The sequence below is a fragment of the Phaenicophaeus curvirostris genome, chromosome 14 (genome assembly GCF_032191515.1).
Source record: "Phaenicophaeus curvirostris isolate KB17595 chromosome 14, BPBGC_Pcur_1.0, whole genome shotgun sequence".
NCBI classification, from domain to species: Eukaryota; Metazoa; Chordata; class Aves; order Cuculiformes; family Cuculidae; genus Phaenicophaeus; species Phaenicophaeus curvirostris.
The window spans coordinates 10075030-10099798 of NC_091405.1; the positions used below are offsets into that span (position 1 = coordinate 10075030).

The window sequence follows — 24769 nt, forward strand, 5'->3', positions numbered from 1 at the left end:
CTGAGAATAATAAGGCCTGCATCAAAGGCTAACTAAAGGGAGAAGTCAAGTGTGGAAACAAACAAATTGAACCACAGCCAATTTTAGTTACTGATTCCCGGTGGAGCCAGGATATAATATAACACTGAATAAAATCCTCCCCCACACTGAACTCTATGACTCGATAGGGTCTCAGGAAAAAAACAGTCTTTTCAGATTTCCACCATGGGGAAGATAAATGAAAAGATCACTTTGTAAAAAGTTATCACCTGAGAATCCCAGCACTGACCCCATCTCAGCCTCAAATAAAACTGGAAATGGTATCTAACCTGTATGAAAACCAGATTCTTATCTGACAGCTTTGTTTAAAGCTTCTGTAATAAGTGAGGACTTATTTACTGGCTTCTCAGAATACAGAGGAACAAATGAACTTAACTGTACCAGAATCACCACAAAATCTACTGTCCAGCAACAGCACAAGAAGGCAGTAATAACCTTAATACTTCAATGAAGGCTCCAAAACCTGCCTTAGAGTGGGGTGCCAATACACCCAAATTAAAGTGCTGCCACAAGCAGCAGACACAATGAAAGATAGACGTGTCTGGGGTTGGTGATCGCTACCCCATGGCTCATTAAGATTCTACATGCTGTGATTCCCAGTCAAGAACAAACAAATTAAAACTGCATGTCAGTTTGCATTTATCAGGGCGACATCCCAGTTGAAAGCATTCTGTTACTATCATGTGTTTCCCCATCTATAGATCATAAAAGATGAGACATAATGGGATATATTAGTTAACATGTCTGTATTACAAATTCCCTGGGAAACTGAGTATCGTATTTGTGCTCCTCCACTGAAGTCCATTGCTTTTGCAACCATATTTTGTCTATCTGCTTTCTTGAAAATATGAAGACAAGCTTATGCAATATCTTGCAATCTGCTTGCTTTTTCTCTTTTTTTTACATGCTGTCATTCACTATGTGAGCACCTGAGTGGACAATATTTATTTGTTAAGGAAACACTGTATTCTCCATAGCTCTGTATCTGGAATATCTCCAATGGCAAATGAATTCTCAGAGTGATCAGAAAGATTTGCATTCTCAAGCAACCAGGAGTGAGAATCTCATAGATGTCAGCAGTTCTTTAGAATTCACCGGGACACTGAGCCCAGCTTGCCAACTAAAAATAAATCAAGTAATCTGGTGCTCAGAGCTCATCAGACCTAACAAACTATGCAGGTTACATACTAGATGGAAATATTTAACGTAAAATTTGTACACACAAAAAAGGTGATACTGAAGTTTCTGCTGTCACTTTTCATGTCAGCACAATGATCAAATGTGCAGGCCAGCTGTCAGGAGCCCCTGGTGGGCTGAGAAACAGAGGATCTCACCAACTGCAATTTATACTGAGCTCTACACATGAGCAATTTAATCCCCCATTTTGTGGTCAGGGTAAATTGTAACTCGGTATTACATTCTTCCTAATCTCTTCTATAGATTTTGAAGGTATTTTCTCTCTTAAAACTGTGCATAGCCTTCACTATATAGACAAAAAAAAGCTGTTGTATTTCACTACAGGGATAGCACTATCAGCATAGCAGATTAAATTGATGTAAGTTGTACATGAAGCAACATATGAAACACTCTGGAAGCCATTTAGATGAAAGACACTATGTAAATATAAGGCATTATTGTAGTATGACAAGGATTTGACAGTGTAAACTAGATGCAAAGCACAAATTAAAGCTATGAGTCACCTAAACAACCGTTAGTAATTGTCATTGTCTTACTGCTATAATGCTAGCTCGTAGCACTGTATTATTTCTTAACTTAAAATGTTTCTTTCAGCTTATTCTATGTTTTTTCCTAAGTACATAATGTTCTTCCATCTCCCTGGTGAAATTAAAGACAGAATTCAATTGTAGCTTAGAAAAAAATCTTTCTGAATGTAAGAAATTGACCATAATAATTTTGGATGCATTTTCACTTTTCACTTTTGAATGAATTTCACAGGCTATGTATTGTAAATGCCTTGTGATCTTTCAAGGCATGGACCAGTTACTTTACAAAATAGAAGAACTGCTCAATAATGAAAGACTGAACGAATATTTTTGTCCACAATATGCTGTAGCCTGCAACAACAGCAAGAAATCAAAAAAATTAATTAACTAAATAGAAGGCCAAAGATTAAATTCTGCTCTCTGTAACAAAGTTACAATTTCTGCAGGGTCTATAAATTTGTGCCCTTTTATTGCGAAGTCCAAAGATGTTTTCTGTCACTGATATTAATCACAAATGATCAAAAAAGGCAAGGAAAGTTTCAACGTGACTTTATCCCATTTTGCTACTCAAAAGTCTGCTTGGAAAAGTATTGCTAAGGAATACTAGTAATGCAATAAACAAAGAAAAAGAAAGTATTGATCATTATGCTCCAGGTCCAAATCTCTCTGTGAGCAGTTTTCCATTGTGATGAAGCCAAGCTATCTCTGGGATTCAGTGGAAATGCTTCAAGAACTCTTTAGGTATTAGGATTCACAATAGACTAGGGCAGGGAAAGAATGCAAAAATAACAGGGTAAAATGGATGGATGGTTAAACTGCTGGGTGCCTCAAGAGTTCCCTGGAAAGTTGCCAGACTGGCAATGCAGAGTCCTCCTGTCCCTTTTACTAACATCATAACTATTAGAAAACTTTGGAAGATCTGCAGAGTAAGATCCTCATAAGATTCAGAAATTAATTTAAAGAACTTTCTTTTCTGCTTTTTTTTTCCCCCCAGCAGTGCTGAAATCCCATTCAGAGCTGGTGGTGTACTGCTCTCGTCTCATTTATGTGCTTGCAGAAGACTAAAAAGCTTTCCAGGGACTGTAAATAACTGATGATGAAGAATACTTGAAAATAGCCACTTCTCTGAATCATTTTGAAGACTTCTGTTCACACTAGACTTTGACTTTCTCAGCCCAACCCATGGCCTCACTGAGTGAAGGTAAAAAGATAATTCTAACATGTATTAATCATATGTTGAATGCCTGCTTCAAAGCCTGTTACCTCCAGGGTATACATCAAATATAGTACAGTTGTCTGAAGATTCAGAAGGAAGACAAACATCTCTCTTCTTTTTCAGAATATATAAATAATTTAGAAAGGATTAATTCTTATTTTCACTTTTCCACCTATAATTGCAAGGTGCGTTCAACTATTTCTAGAATAAATCAAGTAACCACAAATACAACAGACACGTCTATAATGATGTTCATATAATAGAAAAACAAATACTCTTTCCCCAGGTGGACAGCAGATAGCAAAAGGTGATTATATTTGCTACACTCAAGTTATTTTTGAGAAAATCTTAAAGAAATAATGATGTTATTTTATTATCTAACAAAAATTCTTTCCCTGTAGGTAGAACAAACCATATGTTTAAAACAACATAGAAAACGTTATAGAAAATGATGATCTGACCAAGCCTGAAAGACCAAACTACACCTGTTCACCTGTTACAGCATCACTGTTGCCTAGGGACCACAGACATATCTGCTTTTCACATTTATGAGGCTACTTGTGCTGTATTCAGCCAACCCAGCTATGTATTATTTCTTCCTTGTTGCACCTCCCACCAAGATCAGTGTTAAGCCTATCTTCTTTCTAAGATGCTGGATGTCTTCTTTGAATAGAATGAACTTTGAATAGCTAGACTTAGCTGGATTTTTTTTCTTTTTTTTCTTTTTTTTTTTCCCATCCAGTGCGTTTTAGGAGCAGAAAGGTTTTACAGGTTTTTTCCCCCATCAACCCAGACAGTTCTCACTTATGCTAATGACGGTCATGAGGGAAAAGAAGGAGGCCTTGCTAAGAGCTTCTCTTACATTTTTAGCAGTGGATTTTTCATACACAGACCAACTTTCCTGATGCTAAAGATTAACATCTGAACATATATGACTGAGCTCACTAATACTGCCTTACTAACAGGGAAAAGCGTGTAATCCACATACTCATATTACAAGGAATTTATGCAACCTCTTCTATGCCCCTAAGACTTCTTCACCTGCCAATCCAAGTTACAGGTGGGATGCATTAAATTCCTCCTGCTGGTTCCAGAGCACAGTTTCAGGAGTTGTCTGGACAAGGAATAGGTTCAGAAAAGATGTCCTATTTAATTGTTGAAGTTTCTATCTGTACCATTTATGCTCCTTAAGAGCAGGACAGATGAATTCACTACTCTCTGAACATCAAAGTGGTAGATGAAAGGGGAGTTTTTCACACAACATAAAGATTATTTTGATATCATTGACTTTAACATGCACATGCAGAGACCAGTCAATTTGCTAGAAAGTCTGGAAGATTTAGAGCAATGAAGGAGAAACTACTCAGGCAGCTTTTGTCTTCTCTCAGGTATAAATAAATGCAGTGTGGCCTCTGACTGATGGGGAGGGAGCAGGGCAGTGACAAAAGCTTCACAAGATAGAAGCTACAGATGAGTTTAGAATTACTCTCATGTTTACATGACATTTTGTGACATCTCTTTAGGAAGGTAACTTCCACAATTTCTTGTCATACATGTATGAAAACTGGGTTTTTAGTGTCAAAAAAAGACAAAAGCAAACTAATTGAAGAAGTTAAAAAAATAGTTTGTCATGCTAAATAGTTCAAAGAACAAAAATTTCCTAGATAAAATTCTAGAGGGATCTCCTTCATCTATATAACTACTGCCACCGTTAGGAATGAATGTTCTGTGAAATTTTAATTTCATTATTATTACTATTATTATTTGAGGACTTAGCAATGAATTCCTGAATATGTTATAAATGTGCCCTTAGAACTGACATGAGCTATAACTGTGTAGAGATCTGATGAAAAAACAAAATGCCAAGAAATCCATTCTGACAAGCAAGGATTTATACATATCTTGTTGGGGAAAAAGGAAAACAAAACCCAAAAAAAACCCTTTAAGAATCATCTTACCCAGCTCTTTTACTCAGGAAATCATTAACTAAAATGTAACCTGTACTGGTAGTGATTTTTCTGAGTCTTTCTCTTGCCTTCCATGAACACCAAACAGAAAGTGTATTCAAAGTTTTTTGAATGCACATAGTTTAATTCAAGTGAATTTGGTAGTGCTGTTGGCTGTTTAAAATATTTGGCCACACACATTTTGAATAGTCACCTCCAGTGACTCAGTATTGACAACTCAAAATTGAGGAAAATTTTCTCAAAAAGCAGTAATGCTAGATTTAAAGAACCTAAGTGACAAGCACATTATGAGCTTCTTTGGCAAAGAGCTCCAATAGTTATTTGTGCTTTGTTTAAAATGATGACGATGCATATAAATAAGGAAAAAAAAATTAGTCTATGAAGTTCTTTATATATAGACATCACGCTACTGTCACAATGCTTTAGAATGCAGTTAGTTCAAGACCAGCTTTAAAACATAGATTAAATACAAATTAACTATTGAATAGCAGATGGAACTGAGTCACAATTTAGCAGAATTTCCAAAGATTTCACTGGACAAGGAAATCACAAGTTAATATGGGGCTTTCCAAATCCATTATACACTTTTCAAAATGCCACGAAAACACTATTTTCCCACCTTAATAATGCAAAACTGAACCGTAGTCTTACCAGGTTAGGAAGCAAACATTTCTTTGCAGAGAGGTGGAAATTAAAATGTAAATGAGACTTTCTCAATGGCAGAATCTTTGGGCCCTTTGATAAAAAGAAGCATATGTGTCCAATGAGAAATCTTGCTTTTTCTGCCCTGAGAGGACATTGCTTCCGAAGAAGATAGTTATTCACTCTGCCAGTTTACAGCTGATCACAATCCGTGCTGCCAACAACAGATGTTTTGACAGTGGTTAAGCTTCTTCACATGGTCTTTGGTGAGCAGTGCCTAGCAGCACCATTCAAAGCATTCAAAGCAACCTGTATCTCTAGAATATTTTAGCAATGAATTTCATCAATTCCCCAAACTTCTGGCATTTTAGATTGTGCCAACTGATGGGGATGATATGCCCTAGATTTACAAGCCCCTCCAGCTGAGAGCTGTCTGAAGTAGCCCAGTTTGAAAACTCTTTTTTGGAAGCAGATAAGAACTCTGCAAGGTTTCACGCTGTTCCAGTGGAGGCAGGAGGTACAGATGGAAGTTTACAGGCAGTATTATCTGCAGTGATACAGAATTTGTCTGAATTTTAAAAATGAAATCCCTAGCCAGCGTTTGGTTTTCTGTGGAAAAAGGGAAAGGAGAATTTGTGCTGAACATTCTCTATTTCAAACTACCAGAACATACTAAGTCTTCCAAGTCTGCCAACCAAATGATGAATGAAGTCTACTACTACACATAGTTTCTTCTACTCGATATACATTATTTTTTTCTTATCTAGCCTCCATTCTGTTTGCACAACATTCATTGAACATAAATATTACTGCTATATCAAAAAGCTATGATACAAGAAGAATCATTTAGAGATCAGAGATAGAAGTAAACCTTCATGATTAATAGTCTCCTTCCTCTTCTGTTTTCCTCCCTATAGCAGAAAAATCTATATCATATTTTGAATATCCAGGTAAGCGCAGTGTTCTGATTACCCTGGTAGGGAACAACCAGGTCCTGGGGTCTCCAGCCCTATTAGCACAGACAAATTCTTTTCCCATGGACAAGAAGAAAGAATAATAGAAATTAATGCAATCTATTCGACTAATGACTATGGAGATCTGAGTCTCTCCATACAGAATTGTGATAGGAGGTTTCAAAATGCAGTTTGAGAGGCGTTCACTTGCAGCTAACAGCAACTGAAGCATGGAGGACAAATGTATGGTTTGCATGGTACAGATGTGGAAAAATTCAGGAAAAAAGTAAAGGTATGCTAAACAGATTTATTACTTTCTACTTTAAGCATGCCCATAGTTTCCATCCCCCACTGCCCAGCTCCTTTTGCAAATGCTTGTTTCATCTTTTCTTGAAAGAAAAGTATTTGTAATAAAGGAAAATTAAATGTTCCTTTTCCAAGTTCCCATTCTGTGATTATTTCCTGGCTAGAATGTTGCAGAGGGAACATTCTGGGCCCTTTAATTTTTTTTTCCTGTAATTTATGCTTTTCTAACCATACTTTCATGGTACACACAGCCTTCTTGACTATAAACACCATTGTAGCCTCAGCTGGATAAAGGATGAACTAAGGATTTTTATATATCCTGATACTAAATTTTCTCTCATTTGGAGAATGTGAATGGCTGAGTTTGATGGCAGCGCTCCTCAGCTTATGTGCCCAAGTGCCACAAGTCTGGATAAAGGTCAAGACAGGCCAGGGCATTACATGTGTTCTTTGGATAGAAAGATGTGTGTGCATGCGATAAAGTCTATGTACAGTTAATCAAGCCTGCCAGACCCAGTTTGTATGGGCTGCAGAGATTACCTGAATATGAACAGCAAATGTGGCCTGTCCCAGCGGCACATCATGGTTATTATGGTCACAGCTAATGCTGTGGTGTGCTTGGAAATCCTTGAGCAGCAGCTCAAGTTGTCTGATTCCAAGTGGGCCAGATTTCTAATCCAAACAAAGGCAATTACCAGCAAATACAGGTGACACCAATAAGATAACTAAGCATTTCATATTATCAATGGTTTATACCAAAAAATATTTTCCACAAGGTTGAATGTTCATTAAATCAGGATGTGTATGAGGAAAATTAGTTTATTAAGAACTGTGCTATTCCCCTCTCTTACGACTTCCTCTTCTTCTGTAACAAATTTCTACCTAGTATGCTAATATACCTGCATCAATATTGCCACACTGAACTCTTCCTGAGGAGAGCAAATAAATACAGTAGCAATTAATTGGATCCGAACACGCATTTATAGATACAGATTTCTCAACTCAGCTTGCCAGTTCTAGGAGAAATAATTTTAAGAGACAATAAATATCACTTTATTCACAGCAGTATCATACACTGTAAGCAGCCATCCTTTCTCCCTTTGGAGGGGAGAAAAATGCTGTGCTTGCAAGTAGCTCGAAACATGTACTGTTCCTTGTTTCTGAGTAAGCTTACAATTAGAGTGGAAACATGAGAAACAATTTCAATGGAGCTGTAAACTGCAACAGGAGGAAAAAACTATTTGAGGTCAGAACAAAATCTTTTTTAATCTTCCTAATGCTACTTTTGTGCTGATGCTGATCATTGTATTTATTACTAAACTGTGGGACATTCTAAAGTGTCGACATCTGACTTCACTCACAAGAAAAGCAATCACTATTAGATATTCAACTTGGTGATTAATATGTAGATACCTATTTTTTAGTGAATTAAACCATGTTGTATCATTTGGGTGGTCTTTAGGATTTATTAATGTCAGCATAGGCTCCCTAAACCTTACAATATTCTTGTTTCTTTGAAGCTCAGTTCGTGGCAGGCTGATTACCCCCTTCATTATCCTGAGTAACTGGGGTCAGAGGTTAGTTAGCACCACAGAACACATTTAATTCAATCAATTCAGTTAGCGAAGCAGTTGGGGGAAAAAAAAAAGTGTTCCAATTGCTGTAATACTGCATTAGAAAATCTGCCCAGGATTTCTGTGCTCCAGCTGATGAGCATTTTTGCTTAATTTCTAATTTAATATTCCACTGGGGTTCATAAGTTAAATTACTCGTGATATTTTCACTCATAAAGTCAGGAGCATTAAGCTTAGAGGGGAAAAGGAAAACTGGAGAAAGAAGAGCTGCCTGTATTAACTTGCATAATAAACTTTCTCATAGATACACACACACGCTTTCCTAGTTCAGTTGTGGTTTTCCTGGTTACATATTCTAGTGATAGCTCAGAAAAGTCCTCTTGGTTCTCTCAATTTGTCTCTCTTGTCACCACCAGATTTTAGCTCTTCTTTTACTTTTGGTAGATTTTTAATATTGTTTATCAGAGCACCAATTATTTTTTCTTATGAGTGAAGAGACTGATATGCCGCAGTCCTACATTCAGACAACCCAGCACCCTCGTGTGTGCTCTGATGGAGTTTGGGAGAGCTCATTAAAGATACTGGCACAATATTCAGTCACCTGAAGCAGCAACTAGTATGAGATGAAAGATAAAAAAGGACCTCTTACTACTCCCTGAAAGCCTCAAGGCACTTCTCACTTGAATACATATGCCCAGCAGCTCAGTATGACTCCTGCTAGTTAGCTTTGCATCCTATAGAACAGATCCAAAACTGCTCATACACAGATATTTTTTGTTGTGGGTCCTGAGGCTATACCATAGCCACTGATTCTGCCTTCTGACCCAGAGATGAGCTGGTTATTACAGTTTCAGTAGACTAATCGTGATGGAGAGCTTTCATTGCACTTCAAAATGAGTCAGTGCACATCACACCCCCACAGAAGGGCACAGTAACTGTGTAGCTCTGTAATGTGCTTTTGCCACTGGTAGTAACAGGGCATGTTCTAAGTTTACAAGACCTCAAACATCAGGATGGAGATTTTTCAGGCTTGCTCTGCCTGACCTGTCCTTAACCTGCCTGCATCTACTTTTTACTTGGTTCTGCTGTAACAGTATTTTGGTATTTTCACTCATTTATCTTTGTACGATGCCACCAAAGTTTCATCATAATGATGTAGTTCAGAGAAATACTGGCCTTGTATGACAAGAGAGGTCTTGAGAAGCGGTGAGCCAGTGTGGAGCACTACAGTCACAGGATAACAAGACACTAAGCACAGCCTTGACACTGGAGATCCCACAGCTGTAAACCACTCACCAGTGTTTAATTCAAGAAATGCAGACCCGGAGCCAAACCAAAGTGATTTTAAGGGTAACAAAGAAAAGTATTTAACAAATGCAAAAGCCATAATATGTATTAAATTTGGATGTAACATGGAGCTCTAGATCAAAGAAGAAAAAACAACATGTAAAAACATATTAGCAAGTACATAAAAGTAACCCCAAATGATCCCAAAGAGAGGAATAAGAAATTGTCGACATGAGCATCACACTTGTCCTGGCAAAGGATTCCAGGTGCTGGCAAGTTGCCGTAACAACCCTACAATGAACACTGGAATGAAAATATCAACTCTAAAGCCCAGAGGAAGCTGGAAACGGTGAGAATAGTGGCAGGAAAATGGTTATTATTAATGATAATTGTCTTATTATCATTACAGAAAACTTTTCTAAATAGAAGACTTTTTTTCCCCTGGCAGTAATTCAGTCTGGATTAATAATGATACTTGGATTAGTTGTCAATATTACTAAGAATAGATTCTTGGATTTATACATAAGGTGGGCTTTCCCTTCGACCATCAACAATATTTCACTATTAACAATACAATACCAGGGTTAGCCATTATTTGAAATGCTTCTGTAGAAATTAAAGCAACTTTCCTGAATAAGATTCTTTAATAAAGAAAACAGTCTTCCACATCCACATTCCCTGCAAGCAGCAGAAAGTTGCAATTTAAACTTCTGTTTGCCTATGGAAAGGATCCATTTTCTGTATGTTCCTTTGGGGTTCTTCGGAATGAAAAATTCTATATAGTTATAAAATATTCTTTTAATGAAAGTCACTTTGACCTAACTTTGGAATTGATGTATGTCCTCCTAAGATCCTGTGTTCGTGGCAGAAAGTCTGACACAGCCGTCAGACTCCTTTACCTTAAGTGAAACCAGTAGAAAATTCAAGATAATGGCAGGTTAGAAGTTAGGTGTATAAGCAGAGAGATGTGGAGAAGATCCCAGTGTGCCCAAATGGGCAGTGCTTATAGACTTTCATTTGTGCAGGAAATATGTTCAGCCTGACAAAACCTAAAACAAATAAAACAACCCAAATTATGTCATCAAATTCTCTCATATTAAACACAAACACACATCTATAGAAGAAAACAAACAGCAGCCCAACACCATCACATCAAAATGCTCAAAAAATATACACTCTTCTCCTCCTGTGGTGAGGATGAAAGAAGAAACCACGTACAGCAGATGTTAGTTTTGTCACTTATTCTGCTACTGGTAAAGAATTGTGGACAAGAAAGGCAATTTAATGTAGTGAAAACAGCAAAACTGTGTTGAGATGCGTAAAAAGTAGTACCAAGTGCAAGATAGAAGCAGGAATTCTTCCATCTGTTCAGCACTGGGGTGTCCCAGCTGTATTATAGCACACAATTCCCGTCCACAGCGTAGAAGGCAAAGAACAATCAGAGAAGCAGATCTCTAAAGCTCATGGTCTCAAACTAATCTATATAGCAAACGCACACAGGGCTGCTGTAGAGAAAAGGACTGTCTATGCACCACCTTGGACAAGACCAAGAAGCAATGGGCTTAGGTGGAGGTAAGGGAAATTCTCATCAGAGACAAGGCAAAACCTGCTACTAGCTACATAGCTGAAGTACTGCAGTAGATTGCTGGGAGATCATAGAGACTGTATCTTCACAGCTCTTGAAGGAAAAACAAATGTATACTGTAAATAGCACAAATAGGAGGCAGGGGCTGGAGGATATCTTGATGACCCTTCCCCTGCAGATTTTGTGAAAAACCCAAATCCAAGAATCTATACAGGACAGAAAAGGGAACTAAACATTTTTTGCATAGTTTTCTAGCATTTTTAACATCCACGGTGCTCCTTAAATTCCATGAGCCTCACTGGATTGCCAAAACCCCCTTTTATTCTGTGCCTGAAAGCGAGCAATGGGAAGAACTTCCCCATCTGAGATTCCAGTCTCAAACCACCCACCATACAAGACTCTTCATTATAGTGGATTTGGTGCTGACAGATACAACTACAAAATCTCACTTGCTGTTCCTACTACAGATAAAAGATGAAATTTATGCCCCTGGCATTTGTTTTCCTAGCTGGTCATATTCTGTTTTGGTAACAAAACATAACAAAAATGGAGACGAAAATAATTATGATCTCAGCTTGCAGAAGGATTAAAAAGGAACAAGAATGGCAGAACTATATACCCAAATTAATTGTTTTGAGATTGTCAGCAATGAGGCCATTATAAAAAAAAATACCTGCTCAAGCTACAACTCCTCCATTCTAACTAGTGAATTAACAACTCTTTCCTAGCAGTCCCACAGGGAAAAACTGCTCCTGCCACTGCAAAGAAAGTTTCTGAAGAAAATAATATTTTTTTACGAATCTCAACCATTACTTAATCATTTCCTGAATTGTCTGCAAAGAGGTATTTAAAGGCGTGCATTTAAATGCCAGAGCAGCTATGAAATGAAGAAGGCAGAATGATTCACATTCTGTTTCACTACTCTCTTTGCCAAAGTGATTTTTATCAGAGAAAATAAAAAAAATAACAAAACCACAATCTAAGACTGAGACTTCTGTTGTCAACTTCATACCATCAAAAATTTTTATGGCTTTCTTACAATATAAACCTCTAGAAATATGTTTTACAGAGAAATTGCTGCCCGAACCCCTAGGGCATATTATTCACTTGTTCCTCACATAGAATTAATGCAAAATATCACCCCACAAACCTTGCAACAAATAAGAAACGCAATAGGCTTAGAGCACACTGTCTGGGATTTTTATATTCACTTTTTTCCATGGCAACATGTCTGTTTCATGCACTTTCATGCTTCCATAATTTTATTCCATCTAATCTCCTCATTGTCTGTTTTGTTTGTTGATCACTTCCAGGGAGCACCTGCCATGCTCCCAGGCTGCTGCAAGACAACTAAAACACATCTCCATGAGAGGCTGGAGACAGCTGCCATGAGCTCCTTAGCTGCAAAATTCATAATTATATCCAACCTTCTCACCTCTCCCACTTACCAGTCATTATTTGTCCTTTCCTTGTTTTTCCTAACTTGTTGCTAAGAAGTTGCATAACCTCCACTAGCACTGTAAATGCCAACCAGAAAGATTAAATGCTGCTGTGTGTCACCTCATTCTGTAAGAGAGAACAGATAGTGTCCTCAGAGTCCAACTGCCAATCATCAACATAGATGGCAAGGGAGTTTTCCAATCGGATCTTGGGTGTTCCAGTGCCTAGGTTTTACTGAATAGTCTTGAAGAGATGGGATTTAAATTGTATTGAGGATATTAGTCTAAAGTGAATGAAGTGGAGAGTATACTTCTCCTTTATATCCCCAGAGAGATAAATGTGAGAGTGTAATTTTTTTTTTTCTAAGGGAAAGAAAATGGGAAACCAACACAGAGTTCAGACACATGAGAAATAGCTTATGAATTTAGATGATAGTTCAGCAGAAATAAATTGTACATCTGTTCATTTATTTTAATAAAGTAGGGAAATGACACACTGCTGGAGACCTTTGAGAATGCTGGTATTTTTAAATTATGATCCTATAATAGTAACATTAACATTTGTAATGCTGCCCATACTTCATGAATTTAAGAAAAATAAATTTATGGAATAAGTGAGTTTCAACCTATGGTCTGGAGTCTGGGCATTTAAAAGTGAATAAGGTTCTCCCTGAATATTTACAAATTAGTCCAGGAAAAACAATACAATAGCTTTGCTATGTAACACAGACAAACCCTCTGTGTATGTATTGACAAAACACGTTTATTATTTCTGAATAAATAATTCAGATATGCAACGTGTAGCTGAATGCAATTATTTCCAAAGACTAGTACCTGGTGTTTGCATTTATAGGCACCTACTTCCCTTTGAGAGCAGTCTTTCAAAGAAATAAACTAGATGCTTTTCTTAGCTGTACATACGCATGCTACCTTTTGCTGAATTCAGGCAGGACTATTACCTCTCTTGTATTTCCCATAACACAAAAATGAGAACTGGAAAAAGTTATGAGCTTAATGCAATTGCTTCATTGTTTCTATTTTACCATTATTTATAAAGTTGACATACAAATGTAAGAAATAAACAAGTGAGACTGTAGGGGATGTCACATTTTTAAAGCTTATGTTTTGATTTTCCAAACTGATTACCATGGGAGATAATAAATTAAGAGTTCAATAATAACTGTCATGTTTCCTTTAAAAGCACCATTTGTAATATCATTAAAATTCCCTTTTAATTGATTGCATTAAAGTGATTGCTGCTAGAGTAAAGAGAATCTAAAATTGATTAGTTGCTCATGTATTGCCTCATTGACCAGCTGAGAGAATCCTCATTCAAGAAAAGGGAAAACAGCAACCCTGACATCCTTGAAAACTGCTGAAGTTCAGCTGAAATCAGATGTTAGAATCTTAGACCTCTTCTTGTAATCCACCCTACACTGCTTCCCACTAACATACCAAATAAGTCAGGAATGCATGCTTAAATATTTAATCTTCCTAAAGCAAAGACTTCACAGAGGCTATGTTGGAACCCAATATTGTTAAAAGCACCTTACTCATGTCTATATCTATCAGCATGTGAGTGTGTTCATACTCTCTGTATTGCTTTCTCCAGTTCCAGCAGGCAATCCAAAAACAATCTCAACAAGCAGTCTAGGTAAACAAGATATATTGCAATTTAGTTCTCTTGTGAATTCAGAAGAACTGAAGAAAATAAATACCTCTGGGACACAGAAGACCCCTAGGCGAACACTTACCATTGACGGAAACTGCACAGATTTATTGATTGTAACTGCATTTTAATCATATGGCTGGAGGAAAGAAAACTGTTCTTAGAGATTGCCAGTCAGCCCCAGCATGGGGCATGATAAAACTGTTTCTGCCATTAGTATCAGGCATTGGCTATGTTAGAGTAAAAGGACATTAGAGAGTTCAACATCTGCAGGCAAAGTTGAATTTATTTACTCATGGCTTCAATTATTATTTAAGGTGGAAAACTTGAAAAGGTCAGAGCTGCTAACTTAGAAAGCATGCCCTTCATTTGTCTTCAAACATACACTTTTCTTAGCTTAGTTCAACACTGAATCAATTAATCATGTACAGTGTTCAATGTTTTCAAATGCTTGTTGTGTTATTTTCAAGTAGACAAGTAAAATCAACAAAAATTTCATTTTTGGTTTAATCTATATTAGAGAAAATGTGATTTTAGGACAACAAAACATCTCATCCTCACATCTGTGAGGATGTAAACATCTGTGAACCTGTGCTTCCATGTATATAGCTATGCATATGTACAAAATCCAGTTTTACATTATATTCTAATCCTGCATTCACATCTCCATGGAGCACACTGGATGTGAGCCATAGCTTGGATACTGGCAGCTAAGAATATCAATACTATAGATAAATCCTTTTCCTTGATATTATTTCAGCAAAAGACAACTGTTGGTTTAGATTTAAGCTTATTTAGAGAGATTTATTTTTCTTACGCACCTTTTGAAAGTCTCTCATACTAACTCCTTACATTTTTCTAACTTTTTTGAACTAAAAGATAGCTTTCAACCCTTTAAACTTGTTGAGGACAGCAGCACTCTCCTTACCATCAGTCTTCTAAATGAAGAAAAATCATTGCTCTAAGAATATCTGACAGTACTACATAACATATGGGCACTGCTGGCCTCAGTTACTGAAGGCGGTCAAAACAAATGAGCTGAGGAGGAGGAAATAAAGCATAAAAGGAAAAAAATGAGATGATGTGTGGAAGCAGACAGTGATGGTACTCGATTTATAGAGGGCAGACAAAGAGTGTACATGGACTTTTGCAAGTCATAAGCAAACAGTCGGTTTAAGTCATGAAAACAGAAAGGTGGTTCCCAAAGGAAGCAGGCAGTGAGGAGATGAAGAAGAGTTCACTGGGGGACAGCATCAAGGAAAGGAAAAAGGAAGATCTCCCATAAATAAAAGTAAAGGAGCAAAATCATGGGCACAGAAAGAGGATCACCAGATGACAAAGGTCAGAAACACAGATTTCTATGAAATGTTAGAAGAGTTTTCCATATAAATATACAGCAGGGAAAGAGATGAAAATAAGAGCAAAAGAAAAGGGAAGATCACATCGCACTCAGCAAAAAGGAGTCAATGGATACATCCCTGAAATTAGTCTTGGTAGATCTGAAGCAGGAATTGGAAACAGGAGCAGAGGGACAATAAGGGGATGCTAGAAAATCAGGTTCTGAGGGACTAATGACAGTCAAATGACTCAAGGAGCTTGCAGAGGAAAGAAAAACTAATTATTAATTTTCAGAGAAGACTCCTTACAGGCTGCTGACTAAATAGTAGGTTTGAAAGGGGAAAAGACCAAAAGATAAGAGTTTTCTGTTTGGTTGGTCGGTATGGGTGTTTGTTTGTTTGTTTGTTTAGTAAAAGAGAATGATGAAGGAGGCAGAAGAGATTTTGAAGGATGATGCAAAAAGACAATGATAAATTTCAGCATTGGGCGAATCAAATATTGATAAGACTAGACAAGTAAGTAGCTTGAAGAAATCTTCCACAATATGCAAGGAAGTGAGGAAAAACTCTAAAAAAGCTGCATCAAGCTAAGTGGAAGAGAAGAATGGGAGTTAGAACACAAACTCAAAGGACTGGCCATAGAGCAATAGTGTTGGAGGGAAGCATAGGGTCAGGTAAACAACTGGGATTCAGGAAATTTTCATAACAGGGGCAAAATCTGGAATAGGAGGTGAGGATAATATCAATACTCTGTGTAGCATTGGGATTATACTTTTTCTTGTGACATATGGACTGGGAACACAGGAGAAAACATTTGTAAAAACAAATAAATATTAAGTGACTGTTAGACAGCAGGCTAGAGAAAGGGCTACCCTTTAAGCAAATAAGCATCTGGGACTCTAAGGCAAACAAGGCCTGGAAGCAAGCCAAAGCAGAAAGTACAAGGATATGAATAAATTACATTCCTGAACCATTTTCCTCAACAGACACTATAACTGCGAAGAGTTCTGTATGAATCCCCTAATGTGTTTTTTTCTTAAATGTATCAACACCATTTTCATTCCAGTAAGTTCAAGAGACGATCAGACCTATAGAATTTTATTGCTTTCTGAATGAGTCTCTTTCATAGTCACTTACTAACAATTTTACTTGAATAAATGTACAGCTCGTTTTAGCATGTTGATTTTTATCGGTTCACTATTTTAATGTTTCAGAGCAGAAGGAAAAAAGATATTTTGTCTAAATAATCCTGACGTTTTGATTCGTATACACAGATGGTTAGCAAATCTTGTAGTAGCCAAATCAGTTTTAGTGTTGCTGACAAAAATCTTAGAAACTCACTTGTCAGTGAAGAAACTGATAAACTGATCACGAAACTCATTCTACTCTAGTGGAATGACCTAAGGAGTCACATAACTATTACTCTTGTATGAATATACTTCAGCTTTATAAATCCCTTCTGCTCATATAAACTGCAAGTATGATATCAGCTGGCACATATTGTGTAATTGCTATTAAATAGGGTTTTGTCTGGTGCAAATTGAATATGTTAAGATCTATAGTGTGTTATCTTGTGTAATCCTACTTTTAAAATAGAACTCCTACAGATGCTAGAGGCATATTAACAGTGTGGGTTTCTTAACTCATGGGATTAGAATGATATTTTGCTACACATTTAACCGTTCCTGTATTTATTACTCCTCAAATCAGCTGTGCTGTGTCAGACAAGAGTTTCTGGTATTTCTATTAAGATTCCACATTCCACATGTGAGTAAATATAACCCTTTATTTACAGAAAATAAAAGTCTCTTCAAGCCACGGGTTATACCTGGTCATCAGTTCCCCACTACCTGGCACCAATTTACACCCTCTCTACCCTGAATGAGTTCATGATGATTAAAGAGTCACTCTGCAATTAACACCATATATGGAAACCACAATATTTCCACACGGAAATAAGGATAAGGATTTCAGTCAACTGGATAATAAATAGCCAAATGAGATCTCCTGATATAGAACCCAAAAGTTAATTTGAGAAAGGGAATGATACATTCTTTCATACCTTGATCAATATTATTCAGTATTCAATATTATTATCAAATAATAATTGTGTGAAGATTCTTTGAGGGTTGGATGTCACCTGCATGCACTCAGTGTTCAAAGTAGAACTCCTTGAATGGTTAATGAGGGGCAACATGCTATAAACCATTCTTGGACAAGAGTAAAATTCTATTTCCACAGAGTTGGCTAACAGCACATTCAGAGAAAAAAAAAATAATTTCTCTAGCAAAAGGCTCAGATTTAGAAATTTGTGTTAAAATCGAAATCTCTAGAAAGCAGTCCTAAATTGATTCGAAGGCAAGTGCAGAATTCCAGCTGGAAAGAAAAAGTTTAATTGGAAAATCACATAGCTATTCCTAGTAATAACTGTTAATAATTAAGTTTATACAGCTTCCCTGAATAAGTGGTCCAAGACTCATTCTGGAGACAATACACTATTTTTGTTTAGCTTGCACTTCTCTCAAGAGCCTTTGTTTGAGCCTTCCTCTCTCTTTAATTCCTACTTTCTGGTTATTTACCCAAAGGTATTTGTGGTAGATGTAGTCAAAACCCTTATTGTTACTGTTTGCTTTGTAATTCAGACCTTAACGTCTCTGGCTAAGTTCACACTTCATAGACCACATTGAAGAAGAATATTAACCTTCACTTCTTGTAGAAAAGAACAATAAATTGTAGTTTTATGGGGTTTTGTTGCTCACAGTGTTTGGATATTTTCTGTTAGCAGAAGCAGATGGAAGAATTCTTCAGAGGATAGACAGCATTGGAATGGTTTTGTGGTGAGAATTTAGCAGCTGTAGTGAGAATTACTGTTATTACCACTGAGTTGCTGCTGACCTTCCAAGCATAACCGAAGGGTAACAAAAGGCAAGGACTCACACAGAAGTTTGCATCAGGACCACTTTGATCAGCTGGTCATAACAAATCAAGGAAACTAAACTAAAGGCAGGAAATGAACATTAAAAAAATGAGAAAAGAGAAAAGTAAAGGACTGATAAAAATACAATTTTACTATGTAAGCTGACTTAGAGAGCAAGAATGCTGGGAAAAAATCAGATCTGTAGAAGCAGGGAAGCGCCTTTGTGTTCCTTCCCCAATTTCACACTGTTTGAATGATCATTTCTATTCATAGGATCTATCCTGTACTTATACAAGTGTTTCTCAGCTGCTTTCAGATTATAAAGCAGGCACTCTGTTGTTTTATGTACCACTGAAATGTGTTTATCTGGAGATTAAATAGACAACTTCATGTATTTCATGACCTTGGTGGAGAGAAACAAAGCAATGAATTCAACCCTCACAAGCAAAGATAAATGTAGACGTCTGCTGCCTACTGCTATGCAGTGTATCCAGCTCTAATTATGTGATAAGTGAATGGACTCAATGTTAAACATATTTTGCAAAAGTTCTTGAACAAAGTGCTTACACTGGTTATGCAGATAGCTCGTTGGTAGCCACATGAATACAAATTTTTATGGACACAGTATGAATCTGGATGAGCACAGGAAACACGGATCTTCCACACCCTGTTTTTTTCTGAACAGTCTTCTATTTTAGTCAACGCACAGAGTAAGCGTGTTTGGTTTTCTGTCTCTTTCCCCAGTTATTTCATTTTTACTTGTAATGCAACAGCATCCAATCCTGACTGGTAATTCAATCCTGAGTGGTTCTGAGCATTCTTCATCACATGAGAAACCTCAAACCAGCTAATTCTGATAAGAACTGACATACAGTATTGAAGAAGAAGAGAAAAATAACAAAAAGGTAATTTCATTTATCCAGAAAGGCAGATTGTTTAAGTAAGTCTTCCAAGCGTCCTTAGTTTGGTACCACCACAACACATCTCAGAAATACTAACAGGCATTTTCCAAGTCATTTGAAAGTTCCTAGGTTTGGAAAACAGACATTTGTAATCCTGATTGCACCAAGAGCCAAAGCAACCTTTCCTGACAGGAAAGTGAATGAGGACTGGTATCCTGGCTCCTGAACTGTGTGTTAGACACAGGACAGCACTCTCTTGCTCAGTTTTGTACAGAACTCTGGTGCTCACTAGTGGTTTCTCCAAATCAGATTTAAGGGTCTAGAGGAGTGAGTTGCAGGGGAATAATCTACCATTAACAGCATTGTTAGTGCCCAAAGGTAGGTTCCAGCTCACTGGCAAGAGGCACAGAGAAAGGGGTAATATTAATTGGGAATCTCAAAGCGCAACATTTTCCCTTGTAAGATATAAGAAGGACCAAGACTGACTTCAGATCTCAGAAAAAGGGGAGTAAGATTTGTTGTTATTTTTAAATGTGCGAACTGGATGGACAGATCTGGTTGATGTCGGTAAGGTATGTCTAGTGTGGAAAATAAGAATACCGTGTCTAACAGATAACTTTTTGTAAAAAAAAAAGTATGGAAAAGAGAGCCAGGAGGAACCTTAAAAGTGCTTTTAGCTCAGTTTTAGTCCTCAGTATGACTTAGCCAACACCAAGAAACATGATATGGATTCTCAAAGCTAGAAGTATATTTCTCTGTAGCCTGAACTGAAAAATAAATCTCTCCGGATATTGCTCTGAAAGTCTCACACCCTCTTTGAAACACGAGCAGAGATACATATTGTACTCCAGGGGCTGTTCTACCCCAGCGGGTAGCACAACTGAATCAGAAGACAGTGTTGGAAGTCATTATAAATCATGGTGACAAGCAACCTATTCACTTACATGTCTCTATAGGAATTGATGAATGATTTATTAAAGCACACATTAGTCATTTATTACTCTTTTATAAGCCATTTATCAGTAGGTATTCAAAATGTGAGCAAATAATATTTTTCACTCAAGACTAAGCACTAGTATATCTCAAATTTCATTGTGGTGATGTTTTGTCAGATTACACAAATTTTATTCTGTTCACAGAAGGCAAGCTTCTTTATTTAACTGGAAAATTTATTTCTAAGAATGTATACTCAAAAATTCTAAACTCAGAAAAATATTTTCTCAAATCTTATGCTCTCTGATGTGACAGAATTCTTTCTATTTTACATTGCTTTGTCCCAGAAATGGATGAAAATGAAGGTGAGGATGGAAATGGCAGAAAGCAGAATCATCTCGAGAATGAGACTGTTCCCTAGCCAAATGAACTCTCTCTTTCTTACGTGCAAGTGACAGCCCTTTGACAAGTCCCACTACTATTTGTTGTATGACTAGGGATGCACGACTGTCCCAAATCTGTAGTGAAAGACAGGTGAGAGAAGTAGGTGGACGGTAGAAAAATCATCCCCTTAAGTCACATCACTGCATTCTTCTCTCAGATGCCTGAAAGCATTTAGTTAGGAAAGACAATATATTCATCATCAAGGAAAAAGAATCTGTTATTAAAGAGAGGCAAAGTAAGCTTCTTCCTTAGGAAAATATCTTCTAAAAAACAGGACAGAAGCCAGAAGAGGGAGGACAAATCATTAAACTTCTGTCTTGGCATTAATATTACCAAAATCACATCTATATTAAGATATATATATAAAATAATGCATTCTGCATTCCACAAAATACCATTTAGTGCCCAGTCTGGGGCACCCAGTACTGTACACATGCAGTGTCCAGATATTTGAAAAAATACTGCTCTCAACTTCGTTGAATTTCGCTGTGTCAAATCATGAATTTGGCCCCTGTGCTTATAGATGAAGAGAACACATTGAAAACTTGGCTTAATTAGGCCGCATCAAACAGCATATGACAGATAACAGTAGAAATATTTTAGGTAAAAATTACACTGTCAGAAGAAAACATAGACCAGTAAATAGGCATTTGTTTTATACAAGGGAAACATGCATTCAGAAAACCTCAAAATTTAAAGAGGAGTAAAACAGCTGGAAAAGAATTTCAGTACCAAAAGAAACCAGTCCTAAAGCAACCAGACTCAAAGTAAATAACAGAAGATGCACTCTGAAATCAAATCTTCAGATTTACTGAATCTAAACTTTCTACTTCAAAAGTTACCTTGAAAACACATCTTTTTCTGACAAGTTTTCTTCAAATCAATAGGATCGCAGCATGTGGTGTGCGACCATTAAATACAATAACCAAGTTCTTTAAACAATAAGCCAGATAAAGTGGCATTAGCTCTATTAATAGACACTCTTCTCCTCTTAGACTACTTTTTTAAAATAGAGCACATGTTTCTAAAGGGACCTGGCACCATGCATTGAAGACTGAACTTTACTGCCTTATTCATGGAACAAGAATACCACTTAGGGAAGGCAAAGTGAAGATTTCTAAGGTCATTAACTTCTCTAAATAGTGGAAGGTTCAAAACCATGTCACAGTATATTAAAAAAGAAAAAAAAAAAGAGACATCTATGGGAAAATTCTTGTGTCATATAAAAGTGCAAAAAAATTGCATAATATATGAATTTTCAAAAAAGCTACATAATGCTGTCTATTTATATCTACTATTTTATTTCTATACTGAAACCACCAGACTTTCAAGTATATAGTGTAGATTTTGCTATCACTGACTGAATTGAATGTATAAATATTTCTGAATTCCCGCAGAAACAGAGACTAACAGTACATTTGGAGCTAAGCACTTACCAAACATTTTTAACATGCTTGCTCAAATTACCAAACTATTAAGTCAAACATAATTAGACTACTTTAAAATAATTGAATCTAATGAAAGATACATAGAAAGATTTCTTCGAAAGGAACAAATCTTTCTTCTTCAAAAGAAGAAATCTCAAAGTTTGAAAATTCAAGTAGGTAGGAGTCTGAATGACAGGAACTGTTATTGATATTGATTGATACAACTTCTTCCTATTTCTGCATACACTGAGTTGTCTTTTTATATTATTATGTTCCGCAGTGCTAAAAATTACAATGTTTTAAATATACTTTAACCACTGATTGTCAGGAAACAGCTTTCAGGGCATTAAAAGCCTGATTTAAAGGGTAACAAAGGGAATTAATAGTTTGACCAGAGCCACTTAGCTATCACCTATGTACCTGAAAGGTTTGGATCAGGCTCTCCATGGTACTTTTATGGTGACTGAAATGCTCTTTCAAAGCATTTTACTAAAGTAAGTGGCTATTGTCACTGATTAGCAAAAGATAACATTCTTGTTGGCAAAATTGTCATTGTTTCTTTCTTCTTCTTATATTTAAAAAAAAAAAAAACTTTCTCCATCCTTTTATAATCTGGTTATCCAATTTGCATTTATAAAAGAAATAAATATTCAAGTACAATTACAGTGATTTGTTTCAAAACAACCTGTTGTCGAATCACTAAAATCGGGCCAGAAAAAAAAAAATAATAAAAAAGGGAAAAGCATACCTTAAGGAGAAACCCAAGACTTCTACAGGAATAGGCTTTCCTTTTGTCCTTCTAAAATAACCTTAAAATCAGCATCTCTCATGCTTACTTGTCTCTTGGGAATATTCCTTAAAATCTGCAGAGCCTTGGAGAACTTTAATAGCAAAGCGCAAACCAGCTGTTATTAGGTAAAACTTTAACACACACGAATTATCTCCAGATGCCAGGGGCAAATATAGGTGTATATATATAATAGACTAACCGTAAATGTAGAGGGAGGAAGGAAAGGAGCAGAGTGAGAAAGGCAGGAAATTTTCTACGTATTTTGCCTGAAACCAGAAACTTTCCTGCAGTACTATTGCACTATCCTGCAGGCAGTGAATATCTGTCATTTTCGTTTGGGATTTTTTCAAACTTTTCAGCATTTTTCAGTAGAATTCAAACTTACAGTCAAAAAAAAAAAAAAACCAAAAAACAACAGCTTTCCTCAAATACCACCTGTAGGTTAAATTCAAAGCTTCTAAGACTAGAGCTTTCATTACAGAACTCTCAACACTAGTTGTCTCACAGGTGAAGTACTGAAGCCAGGACAAAACATGTTGTTTTCATCCATGTCCATCAAAAGCTCTACACTAGAACATAGGCAAAGGAGAATTCTCTATTTTCTCACCTAGGAGCTAAGGGGAAAAAAGTACAACTAACAAACTTATTTTACAGATTTTCATCCTGGTAGCTGACCTCTGAATGATATCTCTTGACGTAAATTTTTACCCTGCAGTTGTATTTTGTTTTGGAGATGATGTGCACAAGCTTATTAATGTAAAAGAAGAAAAGAGCAGCTCCAGAGAAGTCTGTCATATTGAGGCATGTTTTTACGTCCTTCCATTAAGGAACACTTTTGTATTTAGAAACAAGCTACTTACAGTTGTGTGCACCATTTTGTAGAAGACAGATGGCAAACTCTTACCTCCTTCTTGGTAAATTCTGGTGGATGGTCATTTTTGTCATCAATAAGAATTGTGGCGGTTGCTGTGCCAGTTAGTCCCACATCAAGGCCACCCATATCCTTAGCTTCTATAACTAGCTCATATTTTGGTGTTTCCATAGTCTGAAAAAAAACAACAGAAAAGGAAAGATTAAAATAAAAAAGCCTACCACAAATGACATATTACTTTCAATTCACATTAGGAAAATAAATAAATAAGTAAATAAATAAAACCCTTGATTTGGCCTGATGAAACACATCATAGAAACAGATCTGATTTCATGGTGCTTTACTAAAACAAAAGCATGCATTTCTATGAGCATCAGCTGCTACTATGGAAAACTGACTAGGAATACAATATGAAGGAATACAGGAGAACACTGGCAAACAGTATATAATCTATTCCATTATTTAAGGGGATTAGGAAAGAAATGAAAATATACCTGCTCTTTAAGAGCACCAATGCACCAATATTTAGCATCTTTCTTCATCAGTGTTATGATGGGTACATAATTTAATACTAATGTCACAATCTACATATAAATTCACTTTATTTTACTAAATCATATTCATTCTGTATATTAGCATTTAAGATGGTAATCTGTTTGCTTCACTGTAAGAAACAAGAAAGTAGTTTTTAAAATGGGTGACAATTGCCAATTTTTGCACAAAGCAAATGCGTATAGTAACTTTAAT

At 36.5% G+C, this 24769-nt stretch overlaps 1 protein-coding gene across 2 annotated transcripts in view; it reads right to left on the bottom strand.

The window, feature by feature from the left end:
* Positions 1-24769, bottom strand: part of CDH13 (cadherin 13) — a 447506-nt gene that overhangs the window by 67393 nt on the left and 355344 nt on the right. For both annotated transcript variants that reach the window (XM_069868789.1, XM_069868788.1), the window contains exon 8: positions 24056-24196. In XM_069868789.1, the coding sequence (XP_069724890.1) occupies positions 24056-24196 (141 nt within the window). The remainder of the gene's footprint in view (positions 1-24055; positions 24197-24769) is intronic.